This window comes from Trichosurus vulpecula, chromosome 7 (assembly GCF_011100635.1).
Source record: "Trichosurus vulpecula isolate mTriVul1 chromosome 7, mTriVul1.pri, whole genome shotgun sequence".
In the NCBI taxonomy this organism is placed as follows: domain Eukaryota; kingdom Metazoa; phylum Chordata; class Mammalia; order Diprotodontia; family Phalangeridae; genus Trichosurus; species Trichosurus vulpecula.
In genome coordinates, this window is record NC_050579.1 from 33431785 (window position 1) to 33448616 (window position 16832).

Here is a 16832-nt window from a genome sequence, read left to right on the forward strand (position 1 = left end):
GGAATATTAACAGACCTTAGCCCCCTTGACTTCTTTTTCTGGGGTATGCTAAAGGAGAAGGTGTACTTAATGAAAATCACAGATGCAACACACTTGATGGAACGCATAACGCATAAAGGGTGTATGTGCTAAAATTGATGGCAACGTGAGTTCATGTGAATCTTGCAAAAGCGCGTCAACCTTTGCATCACAAATGATGGAAATCATATTGAAGATGTGATTTGTTAATATTTCAATTAAATAAAATGTTGTTGAAAATTTCATTCATTTCATTTCTTGAAAATATTCATTTTTGCCTGTGTGTCCAGACTTAAGAAACACCCTGTAGAAACAGTCCCCCTGTTGGTTGGGGGGGATCTAAACAAGGCAGAAGGCCATGGGGGTGGCGAAGGTCCTGAAGACCCTGGCTCAGGAGTCGTCCCTCATTTAATCAGTCTGGGAGTTGGAAAGAGCCTCATTGTCTCAGTGACCCCCTCCCCACCCGCACCGCCCCAGAGGAGTGTGCCTGACCTGCGGTCATCCAGCCTCTGACCTCCAGGAGATGGCCAGTTCCACCTTTGGAGAGCTATTAGGTTCTTCCTGACGTCTAGTCTTAAGTTTCCCCTTTGCTACTATGTCTGTGCTGGTTAAGAATTGCTTGGCCCTTACATGTTTCCTTCTTATTGGCAGCAATCCCAGCACTTGCCTGTCCCTCGAGTGAAAGGAACCATTTCCCTTGCCCAGGCTGGGGTACAGCGGGGTGTAGAAACCAGCAACAGCAAACAGACAGACAGGTTGAACCTCTGGAGATAGTATGGCCAGGGTGTCATGGCTGTCCTTGTGTGTATAAGGAGCAACATCCTGCTTGCACCTAGCGGATAGTGAAAGTCACTCAGCAAGTGTCTCACTTTCCAGATTTACCTGACTGAAATTGCTAGAAATAGGCCATGTTCTTCAGTCTTCACCAAAAGGCTGAGAGCTCCAGCTATATAGAAGGTACGTGTGTGTGTTGTAGTGATGAAGTAACAGCTTGTTTTAACAGGGTTCTCCAACCCCTGGGTGCCCCTAAATGGTTTAGCTCCTCCTGGCATCCTGTTTGCCTTCAGCAGCCCAGGGCCCCAGGGATCTTGTGCAGGGGGCACAGGAGAGCCCAGTTACAGGAGTGTTGTCATTAGCTTACCTGGCAGGATTGTGGGGTACAGAGCACGTTAGTGCTGCACCTGGACATTTTCACCAGCACAAGGGAGGGGATTCACTCCCCCAGTTTGCCTTTGGCCAGCGCTCGCATTCCTGTTCGGGGAGTACTGATGTATATTTAATCTGAGCCACCCGGAATGGCCTGTAGCTCAGGGCGAAGGCTCGATGGAAGACGGCAGATGTTTGTCCCTCAGTGGAGAAGGGTGGAGGATGTGCCGGGATTGAGGTTCAGCTGGGGGGAGGGAGCTCTCCTTCTGACTCCTGCACATTAGAATCTAGGCATGGCAACAGACTTTCGACTGCTGGGCCTCACAAAGGGCTGCTGCTGGGGCCTGAGACCTTGCAGGACCTGCTGGCAACATTCCCATTCCACTGGCCAGGAGAGAATAAATGGATGGAGAGTACAATTCCAGGCCGAATTTCACTTCTTGGGAACCGTGGGAAACCACTGGGCATGAGCCAGAAAGCTGCTCATGTGAAAGAGACACAAGGAATCGATGGGTATTGTCTCATTCTCCAAGTGTTGGTTACATTCCCATTGGCCTTTGTATCGTTTTTAGAAGAGGCTGCAGAGAGGCCTTCTTCCACCAGGGGGCACAACGCAGCAGCAGGAGAGCCCGAGGTGTGAGCGCAGGCAGGAGACGCTGCAGTCTTCTAGGATGTTGGTTAATGGGCAGCGAGTGGTCTGTAGGTGTCCAGACCTCCTGCTGCAGATCCCAGAGGCCTGAGCTTGGGCCTCTCACACCAAACTGTCATCAATAGTGTTTTACAGGAAGGAATAAGAACTTCGAACACAGCCAGCATTTGAGACCCCCACCCCCACCCCCCAAATTGGGTGGAAGTAGAGAAATAACACACAGGAACAGAGAAAACCCAGCTAGGGCCTGTGTGATCAGTTGGTTGAAAATGCTGTCCCTTCCTGTGTTTGTGTCACTGGCCCCAATACAAACCCTTTTTGAGAATCCCTTTCCATGTGCCCTGGGTATGTGAAGCTGTGATACCTGAGTAGCCAGCTATTGCTAGAAAAACCCTGCCCCCAGCCCCTAACTGCAAACCCCAGTCTGCATAAGAAAAAAACAGACTTGAGTTCCTGCCTTTTGGCGAGTGTCCTGGGTCCCCAAGACTTTTCCAAGGAATGTAAGCTAATTACCAGGAAAAGCCTAATGCTTAACGATCTTCCTTTGTCTAACTGAGTGGGCTCAGAGATGTCTCTATCTAATGTCAGCAGACTGAGCTGGAGCATCCCTTGGTCTGTCCATGGCCATTAAGGATGAAAGCCTCGGCCCTAGACATTATCTTGAATTAGATGACTTCTGCCTTATCTTGAGCCTTCCTTGTTGTGGGAGTTATGGCAAGATGGACACAGGGATCCTGGGTTGTAATTTCAGTTGACACTTTGTCAGCTATCTGATATGTTGTATCTACAGTCTATTAAGGAGGTTCCTTTTATCATGGTCATAAAAGGTAAAGGCGTGCCGAGTCTGCAAAATGACATTTCAAGAGATAATTAACCACTGTACCCTGTATTCTCTACATAAACTACACTTTCACTCCAATATGAAGCCATTGATTTGGGAAGCAGCCCCGATGGCCGCTGGCTAATAAATTCTCCATTTAAAACTTATACTCTGTGGAGTGTCTCACTCGCTTCTGGTATAACAAAGCCAAGAAGTACCAGCTGGCCTTTGGGCTCCCAACCCACCAGAAATGCTCAAAAAAATTTTTTTTCCCAGCTGGTAAGTCTAGTTGCTTGCTTATCATCAGGCCCCTTGTATTTCCTGGCTAGCCTGAGGATAAGCAAGCCTGGGCTGCCTGGGGCCCTTTCTTAGCTGCCCCCTCAAAGATTTCAGCCTTGGTGCCCTGGCCTGCCCCAGGCTCTCCACACAAAAGCTCTTCAGGGAGAGCAGCAGAGCTTTTGTCCACAGTGGTTTTAGGCAGGGCCTGGGGATCCAAACTCCAGTCCAGTGCTGGAGTCTGCTCTCAGGCCTGGGGCTAGGGGCACTTCTACTTTCTAGCACCACAATTTTATCTTCTATGTGAGTGTATCAAAGGTGATGATCAAGAACTGAACCAGAGAGATGAGCTGATGGATCTGGATGGCTTGAAAAGGTGCTTTGCTCCGGAAATACACAACTTCTGAACAACCGAGGATAATGATAACCATTGAAAACCTCACTCCCTTTCAGGTGAGTGGTGACTTCTCATCCACTCCACAGTATGGAAAGCGAATGCATTAAAGATGAGAGTACCAGGTTCCGTATCAACAGTTGCTTAGCCGTTGACTACACTCTCCACATCCAAACGATACGGTACAATGTAGGGAGATACTATGTGGGAAGTCCTGTCTCTGGCCACGTGCCTTATTTTCCCTCAAGTGTGGCAGTGTCGAAAGGAACCTCAGAAGTCCCTTTTACAATAACCCTGAAAAATGCTTCTCTTCCTGCATCTCTCTTCAGTTAATAAGGAATGTCTTCCCTCTTATGGCAGCCCATCGCTTCACTGGAAAGCTTGAAATGTTCAAGAGTTCTTATACCGACCTGAAATCTGCCCGCTGATCCCTTTGAATCACTTTCTTCCTGCCCTTTGGAGACACACAAATTAATTCTGCAAAGATTTAAAAATAGCCACATCACCCTCGGTCAGGATTGTAGCTTTAGAGCCGGAAGAAACTCAAAGGAGCTTCTAGCCTGATTTCCCTCAGTTTATAGATGGCGGAACCAAGGCCTGGAAAAATTAAGTCCCTTGCTCCAGATGACACCAGTACCAAAGATTCCAGCCCAGGTCTGGAGGGGCCCGGGAGGTGCAGTGGACTTGATTTGGAAGGTTGTGGCTTTGGATCCCAGCTCTTTCATTTACTACTTGGGTGACCTCGGGCAAGTCACTTTTCTGGGCCTTCCTGGGCTTCCTCCTCTGTAAATGAGGGATTTGGACTGGATAGCCCCTCATGATCTTTCTGTGGTCTTCGGCCTCTCCTCCTTTTCTTTCCACCACGCTGCCTCTCACGGTATAGCTCCCAAGCCACCTGCCCCTCCTCACTATTCTGATTGCCCTCTGGACCAATTGATACTTGCTGGTCCATCTTGAAATGCAGCTCCCAGATTGTCCCTGAAGATCCAAGAGTAAATTGAGAAGTGTCGTGTTTTAGTGAAAAGTATTTTGGACTTGCCTTCAGAATCACAATAATCTCCCTTTTGGGCTACTGGCTCCAAGTCAGGTCAAGCCAACAAACATTTTTTAAGTGCCTAGTATGTGCCAGGCACTGTGTCTAAGCATTTAGGATGTAAAGAAAGGCAAAAAAACCAGTCCCTGTTTCCAAGGAACTCACAGTCTAATGGAGGAGACAGGAGACAAATGTATCCTCTCAGATTGAGCACCAGCACTTCCTTGTACCCCTTAGTGCCTCTCCAACCTTGGAATGACTTTGTATGTGTTTCATATATGAATCAGAATGTAAAATCCTGGAGCATTGGGACTTGTCCCCAGCTATCACTTCGCACTGTCTGGCACAAAGTAGGCTCTTAACAGATGCTTTTTGTTTGAATGTATTCACAGGTGCATGTCTCTGAAATAGAATATAAGCTCCCTGAGGACAGGGACCGTGATTACTATTCATACTCCAGGGCCTAGCATCGTGTCTGACATGTATTTGATGCTAATAAATGCTTGTTGAGTGAATGGCTCTTGGAGTCAAATCCTAATTCTGAAACTAGTGATGTGGACCTGGACAAGCCACTGAACTTTTCAGACTCAGTTTCCTCCTCTTATACTTGCACTACTTACTTCTCAAGGTTATTATGAAGAGAAAGCACTTTGTAAACTTTAATATGTTATATAAATTGCTGGGGATTCCAGCTTTATCTACACCTTCTAGTATTGAAAAAGAATTAAAAAAAAAAAGAAAATAAGGTATCGGGATACCTTTCTCTTTTGTATTATCATACCTAAGAAATAAGGACGACCTGCTGGGCCCCAGCTTAACATCCAATCAGCCCACACAGCCTCTTGGGGGAAGCCCAGGAAGGATCTTGTCATCTAAATTAGATTTCACCGTCACCAGCCTTGGGCTGTATATTTCTCCACGTGCCTGTAAATAAAACTTTTTTTCCCTTCACAACATCACTGAAATTGAATTGAAAATCTAGAAGCCCTTAAGAGCAGGTCCTGGTCTAAATCTAGTGGGACATTTTTAGGATGCGGTGCATTCTACAACCTGTGTGGGTAGGGGCACATGCTCAGTGATGCCCTGGAAAGATAGAGGGTATATACAGAGCCAGACATTGTCCATGCTCAAAAATACAGAAAATCAGAGCTTGGAAGGGAACAGGAGCCAGTCTGGTCCAGCCTCCCAGGCCACCCCTCCCCCATCCCCTTCCACCACCATGTAATATCATCCCCCTTAGGGTGAAATTCCAACCAGAATACCCATGAAAGAAATTTACCCATTATGGTGTTTTCCACATAAAATGCTCAGAAAACAAAACAATAAACCTTTTGTTTCCTGGAAAATATTATGTTTTACCCTCCACGCATGCGCATATGGCCCATTAACCCTAATAACAGGGCTAATAAACAGCTGCCATTGGGCCCCAAAGACAGCAGTTTTCACTCACTAGATCCCTCCAGGGAAAGCTGGAATGCCCTTTTTTTGTCCCTGTCCATGTCAATAAAGTGGATCGTGGAAGAAGCAAAGCAAAACCCCAAACAAACCAAAAACAAATAACCTTCCCCCTCCTACAATTACAACCATCAAAGAGAAGGCCTGGAGGCACCTTTAGAACCTAAAGCTTCCAAGGCTACCCGGACCCCATTGGAACTATCCCCCTCTTCCCCAGGGCTCACAGGGCTGAAGATGAACAACCTGATGGTGTTCTACCCACTGCCTGCAGCTCTCTGGTACCCCAGGCTTAATGAGAGGGAGGAATAACCTTGCTCATGTCGGGATGGGAAAGCTGGCACCGCTAACAGATGCATGGGGTTATGTGTGTGTGTGCATGCATATAACACAAACACATGTGACAGCAGACATTTTTTCTTCTTAAGCCAAGCGATGATAAACAACTTGAGAGGGCTTGTTTGAGCTACACGGGTCTAGCTGATCTGTTCCTGGCCCATCTTCCCAGTCTTTATGATGCCACAGACTCCAATCTGTTGCCTGGGGAATCATTCTATCACCACAAACACAGGCCTGGCTAGGGCTCTATGAAGGAAGACGAGGAAGAGTAGGGGAGAAAAGCTTTTTAGAGTCTTTAGTTAGACAACAGGAAAAAATAATGTCTGCATCATAATTTGGTATCTTCACTCTTAAGTGAAGATGATGCCCAAAAGTGGTAATGTGCTGCTGGCATTTGGGGGAGGGGTCACTGACTGCACCCAGATGGAAATCCAAAAAACCTTCGAGTGCCCACAGCCCTCCAGGCACCAGGTCTGATTTCTGCTCTGCTTCTTCCACATTCATAGGTCAGGCTTCCACCCTCATTTTTGCTAAGCACTAAGTGACACTAAGCATTGCTAGTGACAGTTGTGAAAACCTCTCCTTTGTCCTGTAAATGGGTAAGATCTTTTCTAGAAGTCATTGTAGAGAAAACAAATTGGGGAACCCTGGGGTAGCATTTTTAGTCAGTCACCTTTGTTAACTCTTAAGTACAGGGTATAGCTTCTCTTGCTGCTGGCGGAAGACTTTAAAGAGGGCCTGGCAGATGTTTTAACCCGCTTCTAATTAGTGACAAGAATTTTAAGGTATTCCTGAGCTGCTCGGGGAAATGCTCATACCACCCACTTTGTCTGCACCAACATCCCTTGGATCCGTCTCACCCTTGGGCAAGGGCCAGGCCTCTTTTCTGGTCCTGGTGGTATTATGTTCTTCATTTCTTTATCCCAGAGTAACCACTGCATGGGGCATAAGCATGAGGGGGAAGAGTAGGCACACTGGGCCTTCAGCCATGCTTGCCTTAAAACAGTGAAGGCTCCTTGGGGCAGACTCTAGCTGATGTATCTGGCAGGTACATCAGAGTCAGAATTGGAAATGCCAGCAGAACCCTGGAGATAGCCTGGCTATTTTTTGTTGCTTGGTGTCTGCTTACAGCTCCTGCAGGGGCTGGGAAGCCCAGCATGGCCTGGCAGAAATCCTTGTTCCTTTTGCTTCAGAGGATATGCAGCTGCTCAATGGGCCGGAGGAGCTTTTGCTCAGTTGTAGGAAAAATGCAGGTGGAGGACTTACTCTGACTCCCTTTCTCTCCTCTTTTGGCCCCAGTGGAAACATTCAGTCAGCCTCAACTTACTGTAAGAGATGCACTTCAAATTTAAACTTGGTAGCACTAGAGTGCCAACCATGAACTCCTGTGTTCCAAGCCAGGTAAGTTTCAGGCCAAGGTCAGGTCTTCCAAATGCTGTCCATAGCTTTTTTTTTTTTAAATTAGAGCCAGGTTCTCTCTGCCCTGCCTTGCCCAGTCCAGAAGTGCAGCAGCCTGATCCCATTTCCCATCAGGATGGGAGCTTCTACTTACTATCTCCAAACTAGGCTGGCTGGACCCTCCTTAGGTAAACTGGTTCCATCCTCCCCCTGGGGATCTCACCTTCTTGATACAAGACTTAGTGTGGACACCCTATTGGTTTAGCCTACTGCAAGCTCAGAGTTCTGAACTTCAGGGATTTCGCCTCAGTCTCCCCAATAAGCACAGATTACCAGTGTTTGCTGCCGTATCTAGGCTGGCCTAGCTTTGCCCAAGTCTTCTAAGTGACAGCGGGCCTCCAAGCCACCGAGACCTGGGTTTGGGTCCTGCCTCTGCCATAGACTAGTTCTGTGATCCCGGGCAAGCCACTTCTCCTTTCTTTGCTCGGACCGACAAAGACTATCAAGGGGCCAAGTTGGTGCTGACCTTCCCCAGTGGAGGGAGGGTTTCCTTATCTAGTAGCTCCCAGGGAAATGACAGGTTCACACCCTCTCTGCTAACAGCTTCTCAGTCATTACTGCTACTGAGCTCTAACCCTTCTCTTTGATCTCCAACAAGAAGGGGTGCACGTCCATGGGTGCTTCAATGCCTACCCAATACTCAGAGATCTGAAATGGAGACAAGGGAGTTCGGGCTCTGGCTGGCCCCACTTCTGTGGCCCAGCTCTGCCCGTGGAGAACTCATGCCCCCACTGCGGTTCTGGAGATCATAAGGGAGGGATTCACGTGGCCTGGAGGTCTCTTCACAGCGATCTGGATGCAGTTCCTGGGTCCCAGTGGGGGGACAAGAGGAATTGTTTTTTTCCCTCCAAAGAATGACCTAGCAGCCTTGTGAAAACAGCACCTTAATAAACACCTCTTGGGGATGAAAGCAGGCTAAGTTGATGGTGGATAAGTTTTCAACAACTCCCTTCACAAAGGAACTCTACACACCAGTGAAAAACCCAAAGGTGCCTGTTTTATTTTTAAGTGACCGCTTTTCAGACCTGGGCCATCATTAACGACTAACTTCCTACCCTTTGAACTACAAGAAACAAAACAACACAGCAAAGGTGAGCAAAGTCAACAGCTTCCTCTTAGGGAGCTGGGTCTTCTCAGACCCCTTTCCCAGAGGCCGGTCTGTGCCCAAGTCAGAGGAAGGCCAGGCACAGCTCTATCCAGAGGCCTCCAATTCCTGGCTCCAGATAACGCTGCTCTTTTGGATGCATTCATTTAGGTGTGGGATGGAAGCAGTGAGATGCAGCGGAAAGAACAGTGAATTTAGAGCCTGGGGACCTGGGTTCAAATCCTGACTCTGTCACTTACTACCTGTGTGACCTTGGGCAAGTCACTCCCCCTCTGTGGGCCTGAGTTTCCTCCTCTCTAAGGAAGGGGACCATGCCACATCATCTTGGGGAAGGGTTCTGATTTGTGCTTTTCATCTTGTGAGAGCCAAGGGGCCCTGCGAGTGAAGCAGGGACTGGATCCAGGCTCACCAACCTCTAGAAAAGGGCATTGGGCCATGGACGCTGTGATGGGGTCTCTGATGCCACCTCAGCCAGGGGGTTGTTTCTTAAGAGTTTTCCTCAGGGTCTGGGCTCAGTGTGTTGGGCCCCTCTGAGGACAGGTGGCAGAATTCCTTGGTCAGGGAGCAGGGAGAACAATGTGTGTAAGTGAAGGCAGCAGGGGGACTGTTCCTAGAAGGTGGGCCCTGTGCGGGGAGGCTGGGGGAGAAGAGAGACCCTCTTCTCTTGGGTTTCCTTGCAGCTCTTTTTATCACCAGTGATGACAAAGACCTCCTGGCTTAGGAGGAGCCCATCAGAACCCTGGAGTTGGGAAGTAGTGACTTTCCTTTTCTTTAGCCAAGAGAAAAGGACACCTAATGACAGGCACCAACAACCACCCTTCTATTTGCTGAAGAGTCCTAGGTGTGTGTGCATGAGTGTGTACACGTCTGGAGAGGGGAGTAACCTGGAAGATGCGTAAAAGATGCCGAGAAATGGAGAACCAAATGAAATGCCCACTTGCTGCCTAACCCGGGGGGAGCATACCCTCGCAAGGATTTCACTGTGAGGATCCCGGTTCTGGCCCAGCTAAATCATCTGTGAAGCAGAAGCAGGCTCCAAGACACATGGACTCTTCTGCCATTTGGAAGGAGGCACCCCTCAGGGAGCTGGCAAGAAGGACCAAATGCAGAAAAAAAAGGCACCACAAAGAGGTCAGACATCAGGATCAGTGAGTGCACCAAAAACACAGCTGAAAAGTCCGAGGGTGCAGAGGAAGGGGGAGGAGGAGGTGGCTGAGTTTTAAATAATGTCCAGGGAGGCCAAGGTTCCGTTAGATGGGCTCTGGCTTTAGCTTTTCTGCTAGGAAGTCGTTCACAAAGGCCTCCACAATGACGGGCGTGATCTCCTCCACGTCCATCACGTACTTAGCTCGGGCCGACATGTCCAGGATGGTGAGCAGTGGGGCCGCCTCGGGTAGGTTGGTGTAATCTCTCAGGGAGTCTGTCATGTCATCCTGGAAGAGCCACCAGAAGGAAAAGAAAATCAACAGATTTGAGAGGAAGAAGACAGGGGAGCTCCCAGTTCAGTAGGAAATGCATCAGTCTTTCTTCACTGGCCCCAAGAACCCTGATCATGAATAGATGGTCAATTCCCTGGGCTCGCCAGTCAGGGGTTGGGCTGGGGGCTAGCAGAGAGGTTTCGTAACAGGCCGCAGTGGGCCTTTCTCTGCTTAGCCTGGCTGAACCCTCTGGAGGCCTTTTAGGTCCTAAGACAAGTCATCTTTTCTATTAGGGTTCTAACGACATAACTACCATGTGCTGATCGTTACATTCTCGTCTGGTCCATTTTAGTTTACTTGTTGTACAGGCAGCTCTTAATTATGCATGGCTACGCTGGGGCCATCTGTGACCAATATGCCTTCAATGAGGCTGAAGGTCTTTGGAACACAAAAAACTCATTACCTCGAGGCCCTCGGGGAAGGTGGGGCTCCCACAGAGCAGGTTCGGAAGACAGTTTTGTGGAAGTTGGTGCTTTGGGTTAGTCTAAGAAGGAATGGGATGTCTTCTTGTATTCTACGAGGCTAAGGCTGAGGCTTCGGTTTGAGGAGACACAGTTCTATTGAGAAATGCATCCCCCAAAGTTGAACGGGAATGGATAGGGGGCCCCTCTTGTTACTCCATTCATTCATAGGATCATAGATGCCATCCAGTTCAACCCCCTCATCTGGTAGGTAAGGAAGCTGCTACCCAAGGAGATTAAATGACTTGTCCAACATCACACAGGAGTAAACATCAGAGGCAGGATTTGAACCCAGGCCCTGTGATGCCGGGGCCTGTGCAGAAGTTGACTGTGTATATACCCTGATAAAGTATGCTTTTATAGACCTCTCAGGTATCCTGGCAGAAAAGGAGCCTCACCTGCCACTTCCCCTGCCTCCACTGCCCAGTTCTGGTCATACCTGGCCATTACAGGTGGTAGGTGAACTGAATCCTTGACTGATTTCTGGGGGGAAATGTCTCTCTCTCAAAAGGACAAGCCTGAGGGAAGATGGGGGGTGAGGCTCCTTCTCAGGAACTGAGTCCCACAAGCTTTGCCTGATCAGCACGTCAAGCCCTGGTTCTCTTGTACATGTAAAAATTCTCATTCATTCATTCTCTCTCTCCCTCTCCCAGCTGACAAGGTGATAAGAGATCACCAGAACTAGCCTTGGAAGTCTAGAAGTTCAAAGAGACAATCCAGGATTAGCACTGGGCAAATGGTTTAAAGACCTTTGGGGATTAAAACAAACAAAACTCCAATCCACGGTGAGAAACAAACACCCGGCCCAAATCTTGTCAGTGCAGTTTCCTGAGCAGACAAGAGCAAAATGGAAATAGTTTCCTCACATGGGGCCGTCCCTAGTTTTCTGACAGAAAGGAATGACTTTTCCAGTCCAAAATGGCAGCACCTTCACTGTAGGTAGGACTGGGCAGGGTACAAGGGCCGAGCCACAGAGCTGAGCCTGCAAAAATAAGGTCAAGAAGGAAGCCTGATAACTGGCTAAAGCCGGTCCCTATGGGATGGGGAGAGATGGAGGGCAGAGGACAGTGCAAAGAGCACTCTCTCCAGAGACAAAGGACCTGGGTAAAAATTCTGCCTCCAAACCACAATGTTTGTGACCAAGTGCCCTCAGTCCGCACATCTGTAAAATGAGGGGGTTGACTGTCACTCTCCCTCTTAATCAACTCCAGTGGCTCCCAATTTCTTCTAAGGTAAGACAGGTGTTCCTAGGTCTAGTTTTTAAAGTCTTTCACTACCTGGCCCTGATCTATCTTTGCGGCTCCACTGGACATTACTTTCCTCCCTGCACCCTTCCATCCAGCCAGACTGGACATTTCTGTTCCATTGCATGCCTTGAGCCTTTGCACTACCACTCCCTGCCTGGAATCCTTGAACCCCACCAATGCCCAGCCCTTCCTGATCACTAGCCCTCCCCTCCTCCCAATGCCTTGGCACTGAACTACTTTATCTGAATTCTCCTTCTCCTTATTCTGTATATCCTTCTCTATGTCTTGTCCATGAGAATTAAGGATTATTTCATTCTGTCTTTGTGTCCTGAATGCCTAGCACGGTGCCTTGCACACAGTGGGCACTTTAATGCTTGCTGACTGCCTGACAGACCAAATGGCCTCTGAAGTTCCTTTCAGCTCCACATCTAGGATCCTGGGATGCTCTGCCCCATGCCCAGGATTTCATGGGTCCAGTGACCACTTCAGGACACATAGTCTAAGAATCTGTGATAAAACTTGATTTTCCTTTCTTGAATCTGGTCAGTGTCCACGTAAGGGGAGCCCAGGCAGCAGGATTCATGCCCAGTATTGTGATGCTAGACCCCTGGGTCCTGGGCTTCCTCCGCCCCTCAGGTTGCGGGCCTCAGAGTCTGAAGCCATTGCACAAACCTGTCCTCCTCCTCCTTCTGTCTCCTGTCTTTTATTCCAGGGCTGTTTAAAAATACTACTGCTACATAAAGGCTATGGAGCTGACTCCATTCAAGCTGGCCTCCACCAACCTCTTTGTGCGTGAGGCCAAAGGCAGAGAGCCCTTTCGAACTCGCTTTGTTTCTCCTGCAACCTTAGGGCTGAACAGGGGAGCCTGGGCCTGCTCAAGGGGCCCAGATGGGCTTAGCCACAGAGGCTATTGAGGAGGTGATGAATGGGTGATTCAGGGTGTTCAGCCATTCTTTCCTGCTGTTCCTGCTCGCCTGGGACCAAGCTCGGCGTGAAATGAATACGTGGCAGACCTCCAGCTGCAGCCCGACCCAGGGCGCAGGCGCGCACCCGCTGGAGGGGGATACTTTTCAAAATCTGTGTTTCCCAATAAGAGGCTTATGGATGGACTGCCTTGGGACTTGTGAAGTCCCTTTCTTGGAAAAGGCGGTGGTGGCGGAGGCATCCTCTGCGCAGAGGAGCACGCTTGTGAAGATGCATTGGGGGAGGGGGCTGAGAGTCCCTGCGCAGACCGCGGCCATTTTGCAGAGTATTTGCCATTTCTGAGGGACTGAGCCTAGTCATCCCTACAGAGGGACCAGCTGCAGCTACCAGCCTGCCTGGCTGAGTGTAGCAGAGACAGGTAGCAGCTCACAGAGAAGACACTGACTCATTTATGAAACTGGCATTTTCACAGGCAAATCCATGGCCCTTCTGATGGGCAACCATTTTGGGGCTGGTCAGAAAAGCGAGACCCATCCTGAAGGGCAGAGCAGACTACGCAGAGGACCAGGTGAGCCAATGAGCTTCCACAGACTGGGACTGAAGGGACAAGAGCCTCCCCCAAGGGGCTGGGATGGAGGGCTCGTCACTGCTGTACTCTGGGCCATGGAATCCAAGGAGAGACTGAAGTGCGGAGGGAGGCCCTCTTGCTGAATGGCTTCCCAGAGGCACCCTGGGGAGTGGGCCTGTGGGCTTGGGAAGCAAACCCTGAGGGCCAGCACCAAGCTGTGAGCTCAGTGACTCACTTCTAGGCTCTGAAAAGGCCTGGGTTGGCTTCCTCTCTCTCTGGAACCAAAAGGAATTTTCCAGTGTTCTGATGCTGATAACCATCTCTTTCCCCAGTTCGTGTCAAGAAGGGTACAATGATTAACCCTTTGAAGGCATGGCAGGGGAAAACTCCCCAGTGGGGCATTCCTGTTAGAGAGCTAGAAGGTGTGACAGGAAGGAAATGTGGGAGATGAATTTACTTCCCTCCTGGTGTACTCACTCCCCAAGAGCACTAGGACTCCAGTGATGTGACTCTGTGAACTACTTTTCAAATCCAATTTACGGGTGCTAGACCTCTTTGCCTTTGCCCCGATCTCATTTCACTGGATTTTTTACAGGGAGGGAAGCCACTGGCATAGTCATTTCACGACGGTATGGCAGGAAGGGTGTCGAGTCTGGTGTCATGGCACCCGAGCTGGGCTAATGGCTCAGCGACGTCTTGCCTGTGAGACCTGGAGCCTGCCCTTCACCTCTCTCAGCCTCAGTCTGCTGATCTGCCAAATGAGGCCGTTGGACAAGGCAGCCCCAAGGTCTCTGCCCTAAATCTATAATCCTGTAGCTGCCCATAAATAAAAAATACTCTAAATCCTAGAGCTCCCAACTCGAGGCAGAAGACGTCAATCTCTCTCTCCCCCATAAACTCCAGCAGAGAGGAGGGGATCTGGAGTCAAAGGAGCTGGGTTCCAGTGCCACCTAGACTCTCTGTGTGACCTTGGGCAAGTCCTTCCCCCTCTCCTGGCTTTAGTTTCCTCATCTGTGAAAGGGCTGGATTAGACAATCTCTGAGAGCCCTTCAGCTCTGGATCGAGGATCCTATATAACGAGAAAATTAAGATGCACAAAGGTTGTCTCTAAGGGATTTGGGAATTCTCTTTCAAGTGACCTGGATGCGACTGTTATTTCCTCATCAGACCAAAGACTGAGAGCTGGAAGGAGGCTTAGAAGCCAAACAAGTCTAGCCCCGCCCCCCATAGGTGAGGAAACTGAGGCCCATGAAGTTCAAGGGACTTGCTCAAGGTCACACAGGCAGTGACCATCAGAGGTAGGATCTGAGCCCATGGCCAGTGTAAGTTCAGAAGCACAGCAAGGACACATTTCTTCTAATGCTGAGCTCTGAGTACTTTCCTTCCGATCTGGGTGCTGCCCTGTTTCTCCTCCACAGGGTGATGGTGAAGGGGGGGCACAGGCAAAATGTCCCTCGGAGGGCGGCAGAGCAAGGAATGCCTGGCCCACGGCCCCCATCCCTCACTCACCTCTCCTGCCACAAAGAACAGAAGCGGGGCCTCCTCCTCTTTGGCTTTGTACTTGGCGATGATCTTCTCTGCGATTGGCTGGATGAGCTGCTTGGCAGCATCAGATTCACCGTCATCCTCAGAATCTGCAGGGGACAGGATTGATTAGTGATCAGTGAGGCCAGAACCATCCACACTGCTCCGGGCAGTGAGGTCAAGGTGACTTTTTGGAAAATCTGTCTTGTCTAACAGTCCAAGGGCTGATTGAACTCCTCAGGAGAGCCCCCTCTCATAGAAGGTGCCCACTGGACCTTCTAGCCTCCAATGGGCACATGCCCCAGACCCTGCTTCCCACCAGCAAAGAACCTGAACGCAGGCTTCTGAGGGTCCCACATGCCAGCTCCGCTTCTAACCACACTTCACTGCTCCTCCTTCCTTTCAGGCATTGGCCTCTAGTGCACCAAGTCGCACCAAGGACACTGGTCTGTGATTACCCCAGTGAAAGGCAGCATGCGTGCTGGAAAGATCCCCAGACTTGGAGTCAGGAGGGCCTGGGCTTGAACTCTCACAAGCTGCGTGGGGCACTCAACCTCTCTGGGCCTCCTTTCCTCACTTTCTCCCCTTACAAGAAATGGCATCACTAGGCAGCAGCTGCTTGTCTCTCCCCCGACTGATGGGCTCCATACAGCCCTGGGCTGGGTGCTCAGCTGTGGGTCAGACTAGTGACCATGGGGGAGGACCAGGGTAAGAAGGCAGGGCCACAGGAATCAAACATGGTTGGGGAACAGAGAAAGCACTGGCTTAGGGTGCATGAGGCCTGGGTCCTGGTCTTGGCTCCTACTCTGGGCTCATGATGTGACCACAGGTAAGGTGTGTTGCCCCCTTGGGTCCCACTGCCCTTCTGTGGGAACACAGGATACTGATGTGGTGCTGGAAGGGCCTTCAGAGGACAGCAAGGCCAGTCCTGAAGGGGACGCAACTTGCCAAGGTCACAGACCTAGGTCCTCACCCCATGTCCTGCACTTTTCCCCCTGTCCCAGAACTTAGCAGCAGCAGCCTGAAGCCCCTTTCACTGCACGTACTGCCCCCTCCACTTCATCACTGATGGGCTTCTTCTCTGGGAGCTAGACTTGAAGGCCACGAGAATGAAGGTTGGTGAGACCAGTGCCACAAGACTGTGTGGCATGAGGGAAACCCCAGAGGACCTGGGAAAATCCCAGCTTTGCTGCTTATGATGCTTGTGACTCTGGACAGGTCACCTGACTTCTCTGGGATGCCATCTGCTTCCTTGTAAAACGAGGTGGTTGGACCGGACCAGAGGAGAGACAGCGAGGAGGGGGAGGGGAGAGGAGGGGGGGGGGAGAGAGAGAGAGAGAGGGAGAGAGAGAGAGAGAGAGAGAGAGAGAGAGAGAGAGAGAGAGAGAGTGTGTGTGTGTGTGTGTGTGTGTGTGTGTGTGTGTGTGTGTGTCTGCATGGGGGTGGGTGTCTGAGTATGAGTGTGCGTGTGGATGTGTTTGGTCCTAGCCTACTTCTAGCAGAAGCTCATTTGAAAAGGGAGTCAGGGAATTTCCTCACAGCCATGTGGACTCTAGAGAGGGAGCTCAGGAAAAGACATCTGAAGAGAGATTTGATGCGACTTCCCTGAAACAAAATCCAGGCTGGTTTCTCTTTCCTCTCTTGTAAAGGTGAATACAAGAAAACCACCTGTTGGAGACCCTCTGCTTCCCGGGTCATTGAGCACTGCACTTATTTCCCTTAAATTCCCAGGTGTGGGGGAGCAGTCCCCAAAGGGCTGGGATAGAGGATGCTGAGCTTGGGAGGTCTCTCTGGCCTCAGGAGCCCCCTTGATAATCCCAACTTGGGGCTGTGTCTTGAGCAAATCATGACATGAATGATCACTCACTTGGGATAAGAAAAAGCTTTCAGCAGAGCACCCCACCATGACTGCAGAGCCCTGAAAGGGCACAAAGATCCCC

At 50.0% G+C, this 16832-nt stretch overlaps 1 protein-coding gene across 1 annotated transcript in view; it reads right to left on the reverse strand.

Moving 5' to 3' along the window:
- Positions 1-8560: 8560 nt before the first annotated feature.
- NXN (nucleoredoxin) overlaps positions 8561-16832 on the reverse strand; it is a 159634-nt gene continuing 151362 nt past the window's right edge. Inside the window, exons 7-8 of the mRNA XM_036766160.1 lie at positions 14878-15002; positions 8561-10123 (exon numbers count right to left, since the gene is read on the reverse strand). Coding sequence (XP_036622055.1) covers positions 9941-10123; positions 14878-15002 — 308 coding nt within the window. The 3' untranslated portion in view covers positions 8561-9940. The remainder of the gene's footprint in view (positions 10124-14877; positions 15003-16832) is intronic.